Source organism: Mustela erminea, chromosome 3, assembly GCF_009829155.1.
Source record: "Mustela erminea isolate mMusErm1 chromosome 3, mMusErm1.Pri, whole genome shotgun sequence".
Taxonomy (NCBI): domain Eukaryota; kingdom Metazoa; phylum Chordata; class Mammalia; order Carnivora; family Mustelidae; genus Mustela; species Mustela erminea.
The window spans coordinates 47,034,200-47,055,513 of record NC_045616.1 but is presented as its reverse complement, the minus strand read 5'-3'; the positions used below and the strand labels follow the sequence as shown (position 1 = coordinate 47,055,513).

General features: G+C 35.3%; 1 protein-coding gene across 1 annotated transcript in view; it reads right to left on the bottom strand.

The window, feature by feature from the left end:
* Positions 1–21,314, bottom strand: part of KIAA0825 (KIAA0825 ortholog) — a 406,891-nt gene that overhangs the window by 286,435 nt on the left and 99,142 nt on the right. Inside the window, exons 6-7 of the mRNA XM_032335741.1 lie at positions 10,275–10,436; positions 195–289 (exon numbers count right to left, since the gene is read on the bottom strand). Of these exons, the coding sequence (XP_032191632.1) occupies positions 195–289; positions 10,275–10,436 (257 nt within the window). The remainder of the gene's footprint in view (positions 1–194; positions 290–10,274; positions 10,437–21,314) is intronic.

Genomic DNA, 21,314 nt, shown 5'->3' with positions numbered 1-21,314 from the left:
CTACTTCTACCAGGGTACAGACTAGGCAAGAGAGCAGCATCCCCACTAAATCCAATTTTTGCCAGAACTTATAAGCTAATTTTCAAACAGGAAATTTTTTCTTTAGTGGCAAAGTGTAAAACTCAAGACACTGTGGTTCATAAAGGATTTACAGACATTTGATAAAAAACTACCACCCTTCTTCCCTCATTCACCTCTTTGACTGGTAGCAACTGCTCTGAAGGAACTCTGGTTTCACTTGCTCTGGGTTTCTCTCTCATAACTTCTTGAATGGATGGGTCCAAAATTCCTAAAGAAAACAAACACAAAAGCATACATTAAGAAAAACCATACCAGATGGAATTAATAGACTCGGGTTAAAATTAATTTGGTAGAAAAGCTCTGTCTAGTATAGACACACAGATACATATATCAAGATGCAGAGAAAATAGTCAATAAGATGTAGGGTGATGTCACCATTACAGAAGGATGGTGATGTCACCATTACAGAAGGATCAGGGTGCCTGGGTGGCTCAGTCATTAAGCGTTTGTCTTCAGCTCAGGTCATGATCCCAGGGTCCTGGGATGGAGTGAGTCCGGAAGCACGCTTCCTGCTCAGCAGGAAGCCTGATGCTCCCTCTCCCACTCCCCCTGCTTGTGTTCCCTCTCTCGCTATCTCTCTTCTCTGTCAAATAAATAAATAAAAACTTAAAAAAACAATCAAACTACAGGATCAAAATATGTAGAGCCCCCTTCCATACATACAACTTGATGACATTTATATGCTATCTATATTGATATTTGATATACATGTATATATAATCTGTAAAATATAGATCCCTTTGTCATTAATATATTTTCATGTTGAGAATGTAGGATGACAGTACAGAGTAACATTAATCTCCTTGTCCATTTAAAAATTTAAGTTTTTTTCCTTTTAAGGTTTTATTTATTCATTTGTCAGAAAGAGAGAGAGTGCGAGCACAAGGACGGGGAGCAGCAGGCAGAGGGAGAAGCAGGCTACCCTCCTGAGTGAGGAGCCTGATATGGGACTCTATCCAAGGACCCTGGGCTCATGACCCGAACCGAAGGCAGATGCTTAACTGGCTGAGCCACCCAGGCGTCCCTAAAAATTTAACTTCTAAACTTAAGAATGGTGCATTTAAGGAATGGTGATGTTCCTTAGCACATTAATACTTCTTTTCTTGAAATGAGGAAGAACAAAAGTACATGGGTAAATATCAGCACATCAGGAAAAATTACACTATTAATAAGTATATCGATAATCCATTGGAAAGACACAAACCCTGGGATAAGAAATGATCTTATTTTAAAATGGAAATATTTCCACATATTTATCTTTTAGAATTAAGGAAGTCTTTCCCATGGGAAAAAAATTAGAGCTACAAAAATGTAATAAAAATATGCCAAAAATTAATCTTTAAGAATAATTGGTCACCTGGGTGGCTCAGTTGGTTAAGCGACTGCCTTCAGCTGAGGTCATGATCCCTGAATCCTAGGATCAAGTACTGCATCGGGCTCCCAGCTCCATGGAGGGTCTGCTTATCCCTCTGATCTCCCCTTTCATGTTCTCTCTCACTCTCTCTCTCAAATAAATAGATGAAATCTTTAAAAACAAAAAGACTTGTAAGGATTCTTTAAAAAAAAAAAAAAAGAAATCTTTCCACTTTTCCAATAAGGGTCTATTAATTATAGTTTAATTTGAAATGAATGAGTTAGCATTTACCTTTTGTTTTTGCTTAGTCTTGATATATGATGATTAATTATAAACTTTGATGCCTTTTTTTTTTTAAAGTTTTAGGATCTTAAGAATTGGTTTCTGCTTATGTCCTGAGCAAACAAAGTTCAAAGACTGATTCTTATCAGTGGGATTTCTGACAGATATAATCATCTAGAAGATGTGTAGGGTTTTTGTCTTCTGTTTTTCTAAATGTGGCTCTCTGAGCATAATCATGAATGATTCTTAAGTAGTATAATTTACAAAAGCATTTCATAGAAAGGTAAATACTCCATTTGGTAAGCAATAATATCCTTTTGAAAATTTTATCAGAGTTTATGTATTGTGAGGAAAAGTTTTCCTCAACTCCAGTGTTCTTAATCACTTTGGATTTGTGAACACTTTTGAGAACTTCATTAGTGAAAGAATACTCCATCCAAAATGCAAAGTACGATTGCATGGTAGGTTTGTGCACACATACACCCATTCCCCCATACACACACACACACACACACAAACAGTGGGAATTCCCAGGCTCTCTTGCACAGTGCATTCATGAACCCTAAAGGCCTATGGACTGTAGTTTAGGAATCCTGCTTCATTTCTCCTCAGATACTACAACATAGAGAGGATTTTAGATCAGTGTTATACCATCTAACCTAAAGAGCCTTCTCTCTCTTTTTTAAAAAAAAAGATTTTATTTATTTGACAGAGACAGAGAGAGCACAAGGAAGGGGAGCAAGCAGCAGGCAAAGGGAGAGGGAAAAGCAGGCTCCTCAAGGAGCGGGGAGCCCAATGTGGGACTCAATCCCAGAACTGTAGGATCATGACCAGAGCCCAAGGCAGATGCTTAACCGACTGAGCCACCCAAGTGCCCCCAAAATGCATTCTCTATGGCTTGCATTTTACTATGCCTCTAAAAAAAATGGTACTATAAATAATTAATTCTAATACTGAAATAAAATCTAAATTAATGAAATACTTTTAAATAAAGAAAAATTAAACTATAAGGCTATTAAAAGAAAATATGGAATATTTTTTTAAAGATCTATGTAAAAAAGATTTTTCGGAAGGACAAAAATGCAGGAGCCATAACATAATTCTGCATTAAAAAATTCTGTATAACAAAAATATCATTAGCAGTCAAAATAGATGTGACAAACTGACTTGGCACTCTTTCTCAAATGTCCATTTTTAAAAAAATTAATAGACTTTATTTTTTAGAGCAAATTTATGCTTACAGAAAAACTGAGTAGCAAGTACAGAGTTTCCATATATTCCCTTTCTCTCCATCCTCAGTTCCCCTACTGTTAATATCTTACAATGGTGTGGTGTATATATGTGTGTATATATATTTAAAGTAGGCTCCACGCCTAGCAAGGAGCCCACTTAGGGGCTTGAACTCATGACCCTAAGATCAAGACCTGAGCTGAGATCAAGAGTCAGGCACTTAACCAACTGAGTCATCCAGGTGCCCTTGGTGTGGTATATTTTTGACAACTAAGGAACCAATATTGATTATTATTACCTAAAGTCTATAGTTTATATTAGGATTCGTATTTTATTAATTTTTTATTTTAATTCCAGTATAGTTAACATGCAGGGTTACATTAGTTTCAGGTGTACAGTATAGCAACTCGACAATTTCACATATCATTCAGTGCTCACCAGGACAAGTTTACTCCTTAAATTCCCCTCTGATATGAGTCTGTTCTCTTATAATTAAGAATCTATTTCGTGATTTGTCACTCTTTTTCTCCTATTTATTCTTCTTTTGTTTGTTTCTTAAATTCCACATAAGTGAAATCATGTGGTATTTGTCCTTCTCTGACTGACTTATTTCATTATTTCATTTAGGATTATACTCTCTAGCTCCATCTATGTCATTGCAAATGGCAAGATTTCATTCGTTTTTATGGGTGAATAATATTCCATTATATACCTCACATCTTCTTTATCCATTCATCAATCAATGGGCACTTGGTCTGTTTCCATTATTTGCTACTATAGATAATGCTGCTATAAACATAGGGCTGCATGTATCCCTTTAATGATTATGTATTTTTTGGGTAAATCCCCAGTAGTTTGATTACTGGATTGTAGAGTAGTTCCATTTTTAAATTTTAGAGGAATCTCCATACGGTTTTCTGGAGTAGCTGTACCAGTCTGTATTCCCACCAACAATGCAAGAGGGTAATTTTTCTCCACATCCTCGCCAAAACTTGTCTTTGTGTTTTTGATTTTAGCCATTCTGACAGGTATGAGGTGATACCTCATAGCCTCATAGTTTTGATTTGTATTTCCCTGATGATGAGTGATATTGAGCATCTTTTCATGTGTCTGTTGGCCAACTGAACATCCTTTTTGGAAAAGGATGTTCACGTCTTCTGTCCATTTTTAAATTGTGTTATTTGCTTTTTGGGTGTTGAGTTTTCTAAGTTCATTACATTTTGGGGCCTCCTGGGTAGCTCAGTTGGTTAAGCATCTGCCTTTGGCTTGGGTCATGATCCCAGGGCCCTGGGATCGAGGCCCGCATTGGGCTCCCTGCTCAGAAGGGAGTCTGCTTCTGTTCTCTCTCTAAAATAAATAAATAAAAACTTGAAAAAAATAAGTTCTTTATATTTTGGTTACTAACACATTCTTGGATATATCATTTTAAAATATCTTCTCCCAGGTTGCCTTTTGGTTTTGTTGATTGTTTCTTTCACTGTGCAGAAGTTTTTATTTTGATACAGTTCCAATAGTTTATTTCTGCTTTTGTTTCCCTTGCCTTGGAAGATATATCAAAAAAAATGTTGTTAGGGCTTATGTCAGAGAAATTACTGCCTATGCTCCCTTCCAGGATTTTTGTGGTTTCAGGCCTCACATTTAGACCTTTAATTCGTTTTGAAATTAAGGATTCATTCTTTGTGTTGTGCATTCTATGGGTTTTGCCAAGTGCATAATGTCATGTATCCACCATTACTGTTTCATATAGAATTATTTCACTGCTCTAGAAATCTCCTGTGCTCCCTGCATTCACCTCTTTTCCCCTTTGCCCTTCTCTTGGCAACTACTGATCTTTTTACTGTCTCTATACTTTTGCTTTTTCCAGAAGGTCATTTAATTGGAATCATGTAGTATATAGTCTTTCCAGATTGGCTTCTTTCATTTAGCAGTATCCATTTAACATTCCTCCATGTATTTTTGTAGCTTGGTATCTCATTTATTTTTATCACTGAATAATATTTTATTGTCTGGATGCACCACAATTTATTTATCTACTCATCTACTGAAGGACATCTTGGTTGATTCTAAGTTTTGCCAATTATGAATAAAGCTGCTATAAACATTCATGTGTTCGTTTTTATGTGAACGTAAGTTTTCAACTCATTTGTGTAAATATCTGAGAGTGTGATTACTAGATAATATAAGACAGTGTTTAGCTTGTAAGATACAATGAAATCATCTGCTTGAGAGGCTATACTATTTTACAGTCCCATCAGCAAAGAGTGAGAGTTCCTATTGCTTCACATCCTTCTGAGAATTTAGTGTTGTTAGTGTTTCAGATTTTAGCCATTCTAACAAGTGTGTAGTGGTATCTCTTTGTTTTGCTTTGCATTTCCCTGATGACATATGATGTTGAGCATCTTTTCATATGCTTATTTGCCATCTGTATATCTTCTTTGGTAAGGAGTCTGTTCAGATCTTTTGCTCATTTTTTAATTGAGTTTTTGTTATTGCTTTCTTATTGAATTTTAAGTGTTCTTTGTATATTTTGGATACAAGTCCTTTATCAGATATGTGTTTTGCAAATATTTTGCTCTGTCTATGGGTTGTCTTTTCATCCTCTTAACCACTATATCTTTTCACTTCACAATTTCACTTTAGAAATGTACTGTCCAGATAGGCATGTCCACATTTAAGACAAAGTTCAAGGAAATTTGCTCTATCATTGTTTGTGGTAGTAAATAAAGAGGAAAACAAAACCCTATATGCTCATCAGTGAGTAACAGGTTAAATTATGGTACATGTGCCATTGGAAAATTATTTGCCTATTAGAAAGAATGAGATCTTTCTATATAACTGTTAATAAAAAAAGAAGTTCTGCATAGTAGGACAAGATATCACGTTATTTTTACTTGGGGATATATACAAAAGTCGTTGTCTCTGGAAAGGAAAACTAGAAAACTTGGAATGGAAAAAGACTTAATTTTCACTATATACTCTTATCTTGTTCAAAGTTTTACTATATGCACCAACTACTATTCAAAACAAATTTTAAAGAAGAAAAAACAATAAAGATCAAATTGTTAATGACATGAAGGGACAATGCTTAGTTGTTAATGTCATCTTACTTTTTTACAGAGAGCTCATAAAACCAGCTAATTTTAAAAGATATTTAACTCTGGAAAAATAATACTAGTTCAAACTACAGGCTTTGCGGTTCTATTTCTGGAAATAACTATCTGCCATTGTGCAGCTATAGTTTAAGAATTTAAAAAAAGTTAATTATCTTATATTTATCATTTCACTTCCAAATACATTATGCTTATTCACTGAAAGTAACATGCTTTGATGTTTATACAAACCACTTGCTTATTTTCAAGACGAATAAGAAAAAAAGAAAAGCTTCCCAAGAATTCTTTTGCCAGTGAGCAGTTCTACAGTAAGGCATAAAATGAATTATCAAGCAGTTACGAATATAATTTCCCTCCCAAATTAAAAAAAAATGTAAAAGCCTAATCCTATGTAAAGAGCCAAAGGGATCATTTTAAGGTAGTATTAGTAAGATTGATTCTAGACTAATAAGATACCTTGTGGTTTTAATGAATTGTGGCATTTTGCATTTGTTTGGAATTCAATATGGTCAATATCAAAATTTGGCATTGTCAAACTTAATGAGCTCTGTGAACATGTGACAAATTATTTCATTGATTTAAATATATATTGAAAACTCTATACACTTATTAGCATTATCTAGAGAAGTAGCCCATGTTTGGCTCATCACGCTAAAACATACTTATTTGCATGCAGTCAACACTGGTTTCCTTAAGAGCATGCCCAGATTAAGGACCTCAGTAGAGTGCAGAGGGTCACAGGAATGCCAGCTGCTAAACAGTCTCCCCCCTAAAGAGTTCGCTGTGGTTCATTTTACATTTCTGGTTAGTTTCCACACTGCCGCTTTCTTTCATAGACAGTAGAGGTTGGCAGTACTTCCCTGTGACATCCACTTTCACACCCAAATTGGTCTTCATAGGCTCCCATTGTGTGCACTACAAAGCAACTTGCCTTGTTGGCAGCTCTAAGTGGGAACTACAAGTCTTTCTTTTCTTCACTGTTCTTTTCTGGCTCACAAGCAACCTCCCACCAAAAGCTGAATCTGTGGAAGAGACTACATCCAAGAGATAATACTATGAAAAAGTATGAAGAGAAGCCCAGGTGGCCACCTTGCAAATTTCCAATGTGGAAGCCTTCGACCTCTCTGCCCAAGAAACAGCTAAAGTCCTAGTGTAATGAGCTTTACAAACCCTAGGAGCCTCTTTACCTTAACTACATACGCCTCCCTAATACAATCCCTTAACCATCTAGCTAAGGAACTCTTAGAAGCCATTTGACCCCTCTTAAGACCCCCTAAGAGTACAAACAATCTTTCAGAAGATCTGAAATCTTTGATTCTTCTGAGACAAACCCTAAGTGTTCTTCTTACATCCAATTGAAGCAGCCATTGCTCTTTGTCATTGCTGGGGCTAAAGAAAAATGAGGGCCAAGAAACCTCCTGGTTTAGATAAATCTCAGATGCCACCTTTGGAAAATTTGAGGAACTGCCCGAAGAACAACTGTATTCCAAAGGAGTATTAGAAGTGCCCCATAAATCAAACCTGAGGCCGCTCCAGAAGATATGATCACCTAAAAGAAATACCGTAAGGCACCGTAACAGTCAAATAATGTCCTATCGTTTGCTGAAATGACCAAAATAGAAAACCATCAAGTTATGACCAAAAAAAAAAGTAAATAAACATAATAACTACATATATTTCTTCCTCTGAAAATACTTCTTATGTCTCTACAGGATCTATTGTATCATATTCAAATTATTGAGAGCACTGACAATTTAGCTAAATGGACAATAGAGCGGTAAACATCAAAGTAAAATATTTAATCATCTTTATATTTTCTCTACATGATGTTAAGCACCTGGATATTTTTAAAACATCTGGACAATAAGGAAAAAAAAAGCCCTCATTTTCATCACACTGTTTTGGTTACATGGACATAGTAGGCAACTCTTTCCAAGATCTTTATTAGCAAAATATGCTCCAATCAAAAGAAATACACAGGAAACCAAATGACTTGGTCTTTTTTCCCCCTTATTCCCTCCCACACAAGATTTCCAAGCAAAACATTAACTATCAGGATAACTTAAGATGCATTTGGTTTCTTTAATCATCCGTTTCAGGGAACCTTTTCCTTCCTGATTTAAGAAACCAATGCTTTTGATAAGAATTCATTAAGTTGGCTACACTGAATAAAACATTTAAGTTTTTCTTGACAATTTCCCTCAAGATCATTCTTTGCAGGGAGCCCTTTATATAAAGTTATGTCAGATTAAATCAATCTTAGCTTTGTTATTAAAAAATATGAATTTCAACAATGAGGAAGACATATATCACATGGGGATGATTTAGTACTTAAGACATTTCTTATACCTGTGCTTTAAGATTCCTTCCACGTACACTGTTCAATAACCCACAACTGTATTTCTATAATACATTCTTATTAATATGAATTTGAAGTTACTTTTATCTGCCATGCTGCTTATATAATGATAAATTTGGGTAAGGCATAATTATATATTTTCTCTGTTGGTTTTATTCAGTAATGGTAACTATTTCCCTCAAATATATAGCATTTGTAAGTCTCAGCATTGCTTGATCTTAATCTGAATGAGTTGAACCAGCTTTTTCTTTTTCTGAAATCAGTATATCAAACCTTTGCTTCAATTGTTGGTCATTTGAGTTTTGTATCTTTATAATACTTCTCTCATACAATTTAATTTTCAACCTATGCTGCCTTTAAAGGAATAAAGTTCTTAAAATTCACCTAATTTCACTATAGTCTAGTCTAGGACCAAAACAATATAAGTTTCAAGAGGTAAGAGTCTAGATGTGTTGTGGTCTGCTCTGTTTCTTGATCTACACTTCAGAAGAGAACTGCTAGAGATGTGGACGGGAGACACAAACCCTTCGCCAGGCATGACGGATGTTGAGGAGCAAAACCAAGTGTTAACTGCTTGAAGAACCAACATGTCAGTCAAAAATTAGGATGGCATATTTATCTACTCAGATATCTCTTTGACCCAGTCAGTTTAATCTAGAAGACCCTCTAGGGTTTGTATTATCTCCTAATTAAATCTACTTTCCATTGTCTTTTAATTTTCATACTTTCTTATATTTTTATTATTTTCTTACTGGACTTTTTGACAGCTTTAGAACCCTGAAATCCACCTCCATTTTTTCTTCAAATTATCTCCAATTTTGAGAAAAATGATCCACTTGATAACTTAGTAGTGCTACTTAAACTTAATGGGACACATAGAAGGCCAGTAAGCTATGCTTCATATAAAAGAAACTTCAAGCCTGTAACTTTTTCAACATTATTTGCTCAGGCAAAATAAATAAGGAAATACAAAAATCAACATAATAAAGTAAATGTAATTCCTTACTAAGAAATCGGGCTTAGAAATTTTCTGCTTGATTGTTAATCATTCCGTTCCCTCATTTTATTTTGCAAATGCAGTCATAAGCTGTATTTATTGTTCTTAAATTGATACATGATACCATGTAAAAGAGAACTTTCTGTAGTTCATTCTGACATAGATGAAAATATTTATAAGTATTGATATGAACACAGAGAACATATTTTAACTGTAATGCCTCTGAATTCCACCTATGGCATAGCTTTCTTCAAAAGGATTTTGTTAAGATTAACTAAACTTAAAACAACATATTATATAATTTGAATTGCTTTTATAAAGCTCAAGTTTATTGCTTGTTACCTATTAGACATTCTTTTAAATACATACACTAAATCGTTTAATTCTTACAACCTTACATAACATACTGAGATTTGAAGCACATAACAGTAAAAGAAAACAAAGAGAAAGTTAGTTTAGTCCCACACCATCATTTTGAAGATGAGTAAATGGCGTCTAAGGAAACTAAATATTTTGCCCAAGGTCATCTGGCTGCTAGAAGCAGAAGAAGAGCTACTAGGTCATCCAGTCTGCCTCTTTTCTTCCATAAGCCAGGCTGTGTTTCTCAGAATTAAAAAAAAAATAATAATAATCTGATTTTATCTAAAGATTATTATCCAGAATGGACTTATAATGATTTGTCCCTTGGAATTACGGAATTTGCCATATATCAAGGATGAAAATGTAATTTTATGGTGTGCATTATAGTCAACATTTATTTAAGGAATTCTATTTTTTTTTTCAAGTAATAGTATAGATTCAGTGGCAGGAAGTAAAAACACAGAGAACAGGTATATAAATTTAAACAAAAGAGCATGTTACCTGAAATATTTCTGGGTGTTTTGAGAGATACTAATATTTCTTCCAATAACTCTTCAACATTTTTTTCCAGCTCCAAGAAGGATTTTATGAGTTGTGATAAGAATTGGAGTTTATCAAAGGAGAGGAAAAAGTTTCTTCCTTTCTGTGGGCATTCAGGAGTTACTGTGAAAAGAGAAGATGAATACTATTACATTGGTACATTTTATTTGTTTTCTCAGTAAATACTGAAATAATCTATGTGATTCCATAAGCCATCAAAACTAATAAAATCAGCAATTAAACAAAGTTTATTCTTTAAGAAATGCATATAAAATCTCCTATGAGTTTCTTTTCTTTTGGGAAGCTGGAGATGAGTATTCTATTTAATACAAATATGACAATTAAATAATTATATTGATTCTCAGAGTTTATAAACTGGTAATTGATTTGTAAAGTCACATCTTCTATAATTCTATTTTTTTAAAAAGTCTGGGACAACTTGAATCCAGTCACGAGAAAACATCAGGCAAACCCAAATTGACAGAAATTCAATAAAATAGCTGGTCTGTACTCTTTAAAAGTGGTATGTCATAAAACACAAAGACTAGGAAATGTTCTAGTCAAAAGGAGTAAAAAAAGACATGACAACTAAAATCAATATATAATTGGTATTTTATTTATTATAAAGACTGTTATTGGGTTAATTTTGTGAAATCTGCGTAAGGTCTATAGTCTCATCCTCTTATTTCATGATTATTTATTTTCTGATATAGGTAACTATACTGTGATAATTAAAGAGAATGCTCTTTTTGTTTGCTTTTTTTCCCAAAGTCTACTGATTTTTTTTTTAATTTTATTAACATATAATATATTATTTTCTTCAGGGGTACAGATCTGTGAATCCTTGGTCTTACACAATTCAAAGCACTCATGATAGCACATACCCTCCCCAGTGTCCATAACCTTGCAGGGAAGAATGCCGTTGTTTTTAAGAAATACACACTGGGGGTATCTGGGTGTCTCAGTTAAGCATCTGCCGTCAGTTCAGGTCATGATCTCAGGGTCCTGGGATCAAGCGCCACATTAGGCTCCCCGCTCATCAAGGAAGTCTGCTTCTTCCTCTCTCTCTTTCTGCTTCTCCCTCTCCCTCTGCCTGCTACTCCCACTGTTTATACTCTCTGTGTCAAATAAATAAAATCTTGAAAAAAAAATAAGAAATACACACTGAAGTATATAAGAACAAATATATATATAATCTACTCTCAGTTCAGGAAAAAAGTGGTTTTCAGAGAGAGTGAATGCAAATGTGGAAATATGGTAAAATATTAGCATTTGAGGAATCTTGATATTTTTTGTTAGTCTGAAATTAAAATAAAAATTTAACTTAAAAGAGAAAATGACTAGACAAAGGTTATGAGTTTTTAAGGCCTTAGAAGCATTCTTCCTATAGCATTAAAGAGAAGCAGCTTAATTGTTGAATCTAGAATACATAATTCATGAAATCATGTTTAAAAATAACTTCTATCTAAATAATTGTGATTTTCAGTTTCTTTCAGGAGAACAAAAAAAAAAACTTAAAATAAACAAAGATTAATTTTGCTTTTATAATTAATGTTTTTTCTTTAAAATTATAATATGCTACCATTTGAATATAGAAAATAAACTCTAAGCATGTGGAGAATAGAACCAACCTCACCAAATGGCACTTGGGATCAAGTTTTCAAGAATTTAAGGAATTCATCCTTTATTATTGTCATGTCTTTAAATATGTATTTAAGAACTACCTTGAGGCTTAATGACAAATTGGAAAATTTGTAAACTCTTATAAAGTTAGCATGAAGTGCATTTTGTGAGAAAATGCTGAGAATGCCACTTAGACAAAATGTAAGGCCTGGTGATTCCTTGTGAAAAAAACATTACCTTCATCACATGGATTTAAGGAGAAGTTTCCAAAAGACAAACCAATTTAATGGGCAATCCACTTCACCTCAGTTAACCTTTAAAATGTTAGCATCAGACCCGTAACCATATGATAGAGGTTTTTACTGATGACCACAAATTTGAGAGAGACCTGTCAGACAACTTAAACTGTGGAATTGAGTCCTGTTCTTAAAGAGTAAAATAAGGCTTAAAAAAAAAAATTCACAAGGACCTACAAAAACTCTATTTCATCTCTAAATTGATGTTAGGCCCACAAACATTAAAGTCTATGTCTAAACAGCCTGCTCACACCCATTGTTCTTCCACAGGTGTGCCACAGAACACAAACATGCATAATCAGCATATAACTAAGGTTTGACCATGAAAATCATGACCTAAAAATGAAAAGAGAATAAATATATTGTGTTTATTTAGTTGTTGCTTGATTCTCATTTTGCCTGTTTGATTTCTTTTAAGCTCTGCTCATGTGGTTGGAGGGGCTAGTATAACCTTCTAAACCGTAAGATGTCCCTTTGGAACTAAATATTTATAAGCCAAAATTCTAGACTTTGAGAATTCTTCCTCATTCTTGAAGCAAACCATGAGACTCTGGACTCTGGGAAACAAACTGAGGGTTATAGAAGGGTGGGGGGTGGGGGAATGGAGTAACCAGGTGATGGGTATTAAGGAGGGCATGTGTTGGGATGAGCACTGGGTGTTATATGCAAATAAGGATTTGTTGAACATTTACACAAAAACTTATGATGTACGATATGATGGCTAACTGAACATTAAAAAAAAAACCACAAAAAAGAATTCTTCCTCGTTCTTTAATTGCTTAGCTAGAAATTAAGAAGGCTTTGTGCATCCCCATTCTAATTACAAGTACTGTATTTATAAAGCAAGCGAAGAATCAAAAAATCTTGGAGAATCAAAACAGTGTAATCTAATAGAGCTACTTGTTTAAAAATTATGTAGGGTCTGAGGATTCTATATGAAGAGGTCTCACCTTCATGACCTGGATTTAGAATAATCTTGTATTCCAGAAGCGTAACAATATTGAATGGTAAATCCATTTCAATTCAATGCATCTTTATGACTTAATAATGAAAGAGGACAGAATAATATGTATGACCTAAATCTAATCATTTTTGTTCTAAAGAAGCAATGATTAGGGTAGAGGTCCATTAATTAGCAATCTTTATTTCCTATTAGTATTAGCTCAGTGTTCTCCCAAGGGCTACTGTGAAGGTTCTTAATTTATGGAACAATAATTCTGTGATAAGTTCATATTTTTCAAAGTCCAATTAAAGCAAAATTAAACAAAAAGGATGAAATAGCATAGCCCAAACTTGTCTTATTTTCCCCATAGTATCTTCCAGGACTAGAGTTCTAATCGTCACGTCTTAGGTCACTAATTCTTATTTGCCTACACATAGCTATTTTTCTGTTCCTTAGACTCTTCACTGTCAACCAAATTAGGAAGAGATTTCCCCTTTTACTCTTGCTTTCACTCAGTTAATCTTATTTCCTTCTTTCACCATTCTGTTTATTCCTCTCCTCCAACTCATCTCCCCAGAAAACCTGATCTGGATACAATTAATTCACCTTCTCCTCTAAACTAATCTGGCCTTTATCTGTTCTTTCCTAAACACTGTGCAAAGTGTCTTCCATCAGGAAATTTTGGACACACAGGCTTATACACAGGTGACCGTGTTTAGCTGGCCACCAATTACTGCTGGAAAAGACCTGAAATAATGATTATCACTCTATTATATAGGAATGGGCTCGATGTTTCTTAGGAAATACAAAATTCCCCTAAATCCTAATAATATTATAGATAAAAGTTAAACTGATATTTTATGGTAAGACTTCAATTTACCATCAACTAACAAAATAAATCCATGTTGAGGGTTCCCCCCCATATTATTTTAATAAAAATTTTTCTAAAGTACAATATAAAATTCTCTGCTTTCTTATTTAGTGTTTAGAACAAAATTTAATTTTCTTCATAAGAGAGTTATGCTAAAAGTTACTTCTTATACGCTGCACTGAAAGATGATTATCTGTCCCTCAGCAAAGGGCATTTCTCAAACTCATTTGAAGAGGATTTTATGATCAAATAGGTTTAGGAATCACTATATACTAAATACTACTTAAAGTGACTCACAATGCATATTAGTGTATTAAACTCTCCATTTAACTTTCTAATACTGTAAATTTTTTTAAAAACTTAATGTTTCTCAAGCTTTTTTGACCAATGAACACCAGTTTACTAACAAATCTATTAACTTCTGGAACTTTCTCAAAGAGCAGTGCTGTTGACAGTACCCCGCTCTAGATGACAGTCCTACCTGAGTATGTCACCTTGGAATTCCCCCCCGCCCCCGTTGTTAGACCTTTAATTGGGGAGGGGGGGTTCTTGTTGCTGGCTATGTGTCTGATTTTACCAGTATTTGCTTCTACTTGTAAACTACTGTTCCTAACAGCATTATAGTATTCCGCTGACCCCTCTGAGAAACTAATTAAAGCCTTCTAAATCCCTATAGACCCTCTTGTTGAAAAAAAAATCTATGCAGTCATAGATTCAGGGCTGACCAGAGCCATGTGAAGTCCATTATGGCTCTCATTGGGCACTGTGGTCCAGGACCATCTGAATGGTTAAAAATGCATAATCCTTGCCTTCACCAGACCCTTTTTAAGCAAGTGCCCCAACTGAGCTCTCTGCCCTCTGGAGTTTGAGACCATGACCCGGGGGCCCACGAATTCTAGTTAAAAACTGTTATGGTAGATTATGGACATTGGGGAGGGTATGTGCTATGGTGAGTGCTGTGAAGTGTGTAAACCTGGCGATTCACAGACCTGTACCCCTGGGGCTAATAATACACTATATGTTTATAAAAAAATAAAAAAAAACTGTTATGGTAGAAATTACTCTCGGGGCATTAGAAAATCTGGGGATTTTGGTCTTAGGAAGTCAACCAAAGAGGTGCTGTTATGTAAAATATCAATAACTTCAAAAGGAAATGTTCCTTTTTTTCCTCTGATTTCTGATTTTTAAAGAAATTTCTGGAAGAAATATGGAACAATTATAGATAATTTCTAAAAGCAGATCCTACACATTTGCCCTGGGCAAAAGTACTGCTCCCAGGAAAACACCCAAAGAATAGCTATAGTTTTATAGACACATTCATCAGAAATGTGAAAAGATTTCCATGAGGCCAGACATTATTTCCAGTGTATTCACAATAGTATGTCAAGAACACACCATAATTTCTTACACAGAGTGGGCACTAAAAACAAACAACAGCAACAAAACTGGTTAAAAAATAAATATATGAAATCCCACAGGTCCTAGAAATAGCTAGGTTTGGCTCAGAACAGAGAAAGATTTTACATCTATTCCTAAGATGAATTCTTCAAAATAAGAAATATAGATTTAAGTCAATGAATAAGTAAACACATATATAAATAAACACATATATAAATAAATACTACATTGCTTTTAGTATGTAGTTAGACAAAAGAAATTTGGAGATTATTTCTAAAATAGAAAATGTGTGCAAAAAATATGAAATCAATAATGAACTGGGGGGTTTGATAAAGCATGTTGATACAACAGACTTTAAAATGGGATTTTTTTTGTGTGAGTTTAAAAAAATAAAATTATACTTCAGGTAACATTATTGTAAACTATACTCAAATTAAAAAAAGAGTATAGCTTAGAAAAATATTTCACTATGAAATAATATGCACAGATATTCATAGAACTATTGTTCTAAAATTAAATGAAACCCTTTCTCTTCTCTCTCCAAATATATATGTATATACATATTCATCATAATATACATCCTTATGGATGTATCACTAATAAATAATATAGACTACAGACTACACTGAAAGGTGTTTTTCATCTCAGAACTAATAATTATAATATTAACTCTATTCCCTTGAGCAAAATTAAGGACATTGAAAATAAATCTTGAGGGACATTAGGGCTCCTCACATTTGATCCACAACAAAACAGTATTTGGAATAATTATCAAAGTCCAGCCAAATCAGACAAACCATAAAAGTACAGGTAGTTGCTGAAAGCACACATATTATTTTTCAAAACCATTAGCAACAGAATTCTTGTTAATAATAGCATTAAGATACAGGAGAAAATGAGAAGCTCGAAAATCAGATAATCTGAAGGTGGTAGATCAGTATAATAGGATAAAAGGAACATATTTTCATTTTCCCAAGAAAAATGAACACTAGCCATTCTGTTATTGACTGTAAATGGATCCATCTTCAGTGAGGAAATATTCTTGGTGCTACCAGACCAATGATGTAAAAAAGAGGTAATGCGCAAAAGCTATTGGAAGTCTCATTATTCCAGATGAAATTCATGACATAATCAAATGGAATATATTCCCTCCAGTAGAGAAAACTATTAAACAACATTACAATAAGAAGTCAGCAGAGACCACACAGGAACAAATAATAAGCAGTACTTTTCTCAGTACCCAAGTCACTTCCTGAGAGCAGGTAGGGCTTTGGAGCACACTGCGGTGTTCCAGAAGCCTGAAGGAGGACTATGCCTCCTCTCAGTGCCAGCTTCCACAAGTCATATATTAGGGGAAGGAACAGAAGGCAAACACTATGTCCCCAAGTGTGTAAAGAACCTTCTTTGTCATGTTAGCCTAGTAAGTACATGGAGAATCATGCACAACCACAGGCATTGCTTTTTTGTCACATTAAGAAAGAAATTAAAGCTACTTTCCCTTTTTTCTTCAGCATTATCTTGGTAACTTTTAGTTATTTTTCAACAACTGAATTTTAAAAATATTTTTCAAATATTTTTCAAATATACAGAACTAGAAAAGCATTTGAAGTAAAACTATGAAAGCAGCATTTCCACCTTAGTTTTCAAAGCTGAATTTATGATTTCTTATCTCTGGTCAGGGAGCTTTCATAGGTAGGACCCGAATCAGACCGGGTAAAACTTCAAAATTAACTGAGTAAACGAATGAGGGACTGAAGAAATTATTGAAAGGATGAAGTGTTTATCTTTTTTTTTTTTTAAGATTTTATTTATTTATTTGACAGACAGAGATCACAAGTAGACAGAGAGGCAGGAAGGACGGGGCGGGGGGCGGGGAGCAGACTCCCCGCTGAGCAGAGAGCCTGATGCGGGGCTTGATACCAAGACCCTGAGATCATGACCAGAGCCGAAGGCAGAAGCTTTACCCACTGAGTCACCCAGGTGCCCCAAGTATTTATCTTTCAAGTGAAAATGCAACCCAAAACAAGCTGAGTGTGTGGAAATTTAGATGCCCCACTGACAAGTGTCAGGACCCCTCTTCTATATGATAAGAAAATGGAGAAGGAACTCTAGGGAAGGCTGAGCCTCATAAAGGTTAAGGGATCTGGGGCGCCAGGCTGCTTCGGTCAGTGGAGCATGCGACTCTTGATCTCGGGGCTGTAGGTTTGAACCTCACCTTCGGTTTAGAAATTACTTAAAATCTTTTTGTTTTCCTTTTTAGATTTACTTATTTATTTATTTAAGAGAGAGAGAGACAGAAAAAGAGAGAGAATGAGCACATGAGCACACCAGCAGAGGGAAGGGGCAGAGGGACAAGCAGACTCTGGGTTGAGCAGGAGTCTGACAACAAGGACTCCCTCTGGGGACTCCTGGGCTGGATCCCAGGACCCTGAGATCATGACCTGAGCCAAAGGCAGACACTTTCCCGATGGAGACATTAAGGCACCCCAAAATTACTTAAAATCTTAAAAATAAAATCTTGTGAAAGTTAATGAATCTGAACTTGAAATCAGAAAACATTTAACTCTTAGAAACTGGAAGTTGGACTACTCTGCGTCTCTCTATCTCTCCCCACTTCTGTTTCTCCTGCATGTTTTATTATATGGAATACTGTTTATAGTTACACTACCTGAAGCACAAGAGGTGATAGAATAGAAGCTAACATGTAGAATTATGAGCCACAGGGCGTGGGTTCAAATCCTGCCACTCCTCCCTACCAGCCATGTGAATTGGGACAGTTACTTAGTCTGTGACTCAATAGTGCATAGGTTGAACTGAGTTAACATATTAAGCAGTGATTGAGAGGTAGTAAGTGCTGTATAATTATTAGATATTATTACACTCTTCTCTGAGAAGCCTGCCCTCAGATCCTAGGCCAACTTCATTTCCTGTTCTACATGCTCCTTCCTATTTTACCTCACACATAGCTTCACTTTAGCACTAAGTAGGTCACATTGTAATTATCAGTTTGGGAAATGTGTCCTTTAATCTCCTAAAGGCTGAGATCCTTTTTCCCTAGTACTGCATTCCCACTACTCAACAGAATGCTTACATGAATGAATGATTTCAAAATGATACATACAGCTAAGTGTCAGAGACAAAACCAACTGCTTTTAACTAATTTTATTTTGTTTGTTCTCCTTGCCATAAACATATGTCTTTAGTAAAATACTAATATTAAAAGAGTTTAACATTAGTTACTTTATGCCAATTTGAAAAGGAAATGTTTGGGGAGAAAGAACTATAAACATATCAGAGATCTTGTTTCACTATAAACCACTTTAAATATTATTATTTTTTAAAGGACTCAGCCATCTCTAAGTTTAAACACTCACAAAGTTGCATGTAGACCACTCCAAGACCTTTCACTGCTCCTTTGCTACATGGATCCTTCAAAGCATTGGTTTTGCTTTTGTGTGGGTCATTATCTTTTCTTTTCTTTTCAAATCTAAGCTATGTGCCTGTGTTCACAGAAACAATGTTTTGAATATAGCTCTGAGAGGTTCCCAGATCCTTTAGGCCTTATGATTCTACTAATCATCAGCTTAAAGCCCTCTCCCTTGGTCTGCTTGACTATGAGAATAGGCATCACAGGTCTCCCTTCCACTATGAAGAGCCGTAGCCCCTAGAAATTCTACTACCCTTTGCAAGCAGAGTGGGTTTAGTCCAGTTTCTACCCTACAGTCTCCTCTTCACACTTCACATTTGATAAAATAAAAGGTCTCAACATTTACAGACAACAAACTCTCTTGCCTACCACGACATAGGCTTTAGGTAAGGTGAGGAGAGAAACTGAAGAATAACTAATACTCCATCCTTTTAGGAACTTAGGCAAACACACAGGTCATACTAACTGACCGCTGTGATGATAGTGGAACATGGCAACCAAAACATTCTAGGTCTGAGTTGCTAAGCATATACTTCATCTGCATTTTTAAAAAGATTTTTATTTATATATTTGAGCAAGAGAGCAAAAGCACAAGTAGGAGGCGGGGAGTGGCAGAGAGAGAGGGAGAAGCTGATTCCCTGCTCAGCAGGGAGCCCAAGTGTGGCTCAATCCCAGGACCCTGAGACTATGACCAAAGCCGAAGGCAGACACTTAACCGACTGAGCCACCCAGGCGTCCCACTCTGCATTTTTTAAATCTTCTTCCTTTGAGTGTTTTAGGCCAAGATAATTGTTATACTTAATTTTGTGTCCCCTGAAAGGACAAGAATTCCTGGTCTAAAGGGAGGTAGACAGGGGCGCCTGGGTGGCATAGTGGGTTGAGCATCTGACTTTTGGTTTCAGCTCTGGTCATAATCGCAGGGGTCATGAGATCGAGCTTAGCGCAAAGCCTGCTTGAGATTCTCTCTCCCTCTGCCCCGCCCACTCTTGCTCGTTCCCACTCCTCTTTCTAAAATAAATTTTAAAATCTTTAAAAATAATAATAATAATAAAGGCAGGTAGACAAATGGACAGAGAGAACTGCTGCATTTGGAATAAACCCTGACAACCCAACAAAACCTTCACATGACAAGGAGGTTTGCTCACACAAGACACACGTCCTTGCTTCACATAACAAGAAAAGCGTAACCGACGAAAGAGGATGGAGGCACGTTGAAGCTATTCTTCTAGGTCAGTGAGAAAAACTGAAAAGAAAACTGCTTCTATGATTACCTTCACGATTCCCAGGCCGACACTGGCTCCACTGATGTCACCTAAACGTACGGCTAAATGATAACAAATTCTCCCACACTCCATTCCATCTTCTTTGGCAGAGGCTGGCTGTATTACATTAACAAGGGATCAGGCTTCTTGCTCATTTGCCAAGGGCTTAATGCTTGTAGCCCTCTCCTATTTTCTACCTTTCTAATTTTGTTTTCTTTTGACTGAGAACATGAGAGAGGATATCTGACTCATGATGTGGCCACTGTTAGTTGAAGATGCTAATCAAAGAATGGCTCACATTTGAATCCAGCCAAAATTGAGAACCGTACCCAGGGCAAATTTCTGAATATTTGCTCAGCTGGCTTCTGTTTTATGCTGATTTAACTCCCAGTAATAAATACTTAGATATGCTGACCCTTTCAGGGAACATCTTAATAAAAAGACATTTCTAGTGTAATGAAATGAGGTTTGAATTCTAAGTACTGTATGCTAATGGCACATTATTAATGAAGTATCTTCCTAATACCCCTTTCTTAGCCTCAAGTTTTGCTAAAGTTCAGATAATTGTATCTCTAATCATACATGTTACTTTCTATCATCATGACCCAAAATTAACCAAGAGAAAAAACTTAAACTAAATTAACAATTCATTTTTACTACAGTCTAAGGTTGTATCTGAGAATTGATATTTCATCTTTAAAGGAATGTACCATGACAGAGATGTTACATTATTGGCTCTTAATATAACATGTTAGAAATTAATTTTAAAAATATAACACTGGAATAAAAATAATGCCATCATCAAAAAGATGGATAGAAGTTAAGACACCTGCTGAGTATGTGTGCCTCCTAATATATTTTCTAATTAAATCCTAACCTTTCAAAAGAGTTGAACATTTTTCCTCTTTTATACTAAAAAATAAAGAGGAGGATTCTCTTCACACTACCAGGTAGGCAAATTATAATGCCTATGAATGTATGTTAAAATTAATATGAAAAGAGATAGCCATGGTGATAAGTGCAATCTCTCATACTAACCACAGGAAGCTGTAGTCATGAGCTCATTATTGTAACAGAGACTAGGGCAGGCCTTAGACTTTGGGAAGCCATTTCCCAGGTGTGACAGCACCTCACACAGCAAATTTTATGGTTAATTTTATCCTTACAGCTGCCTTCCTTAT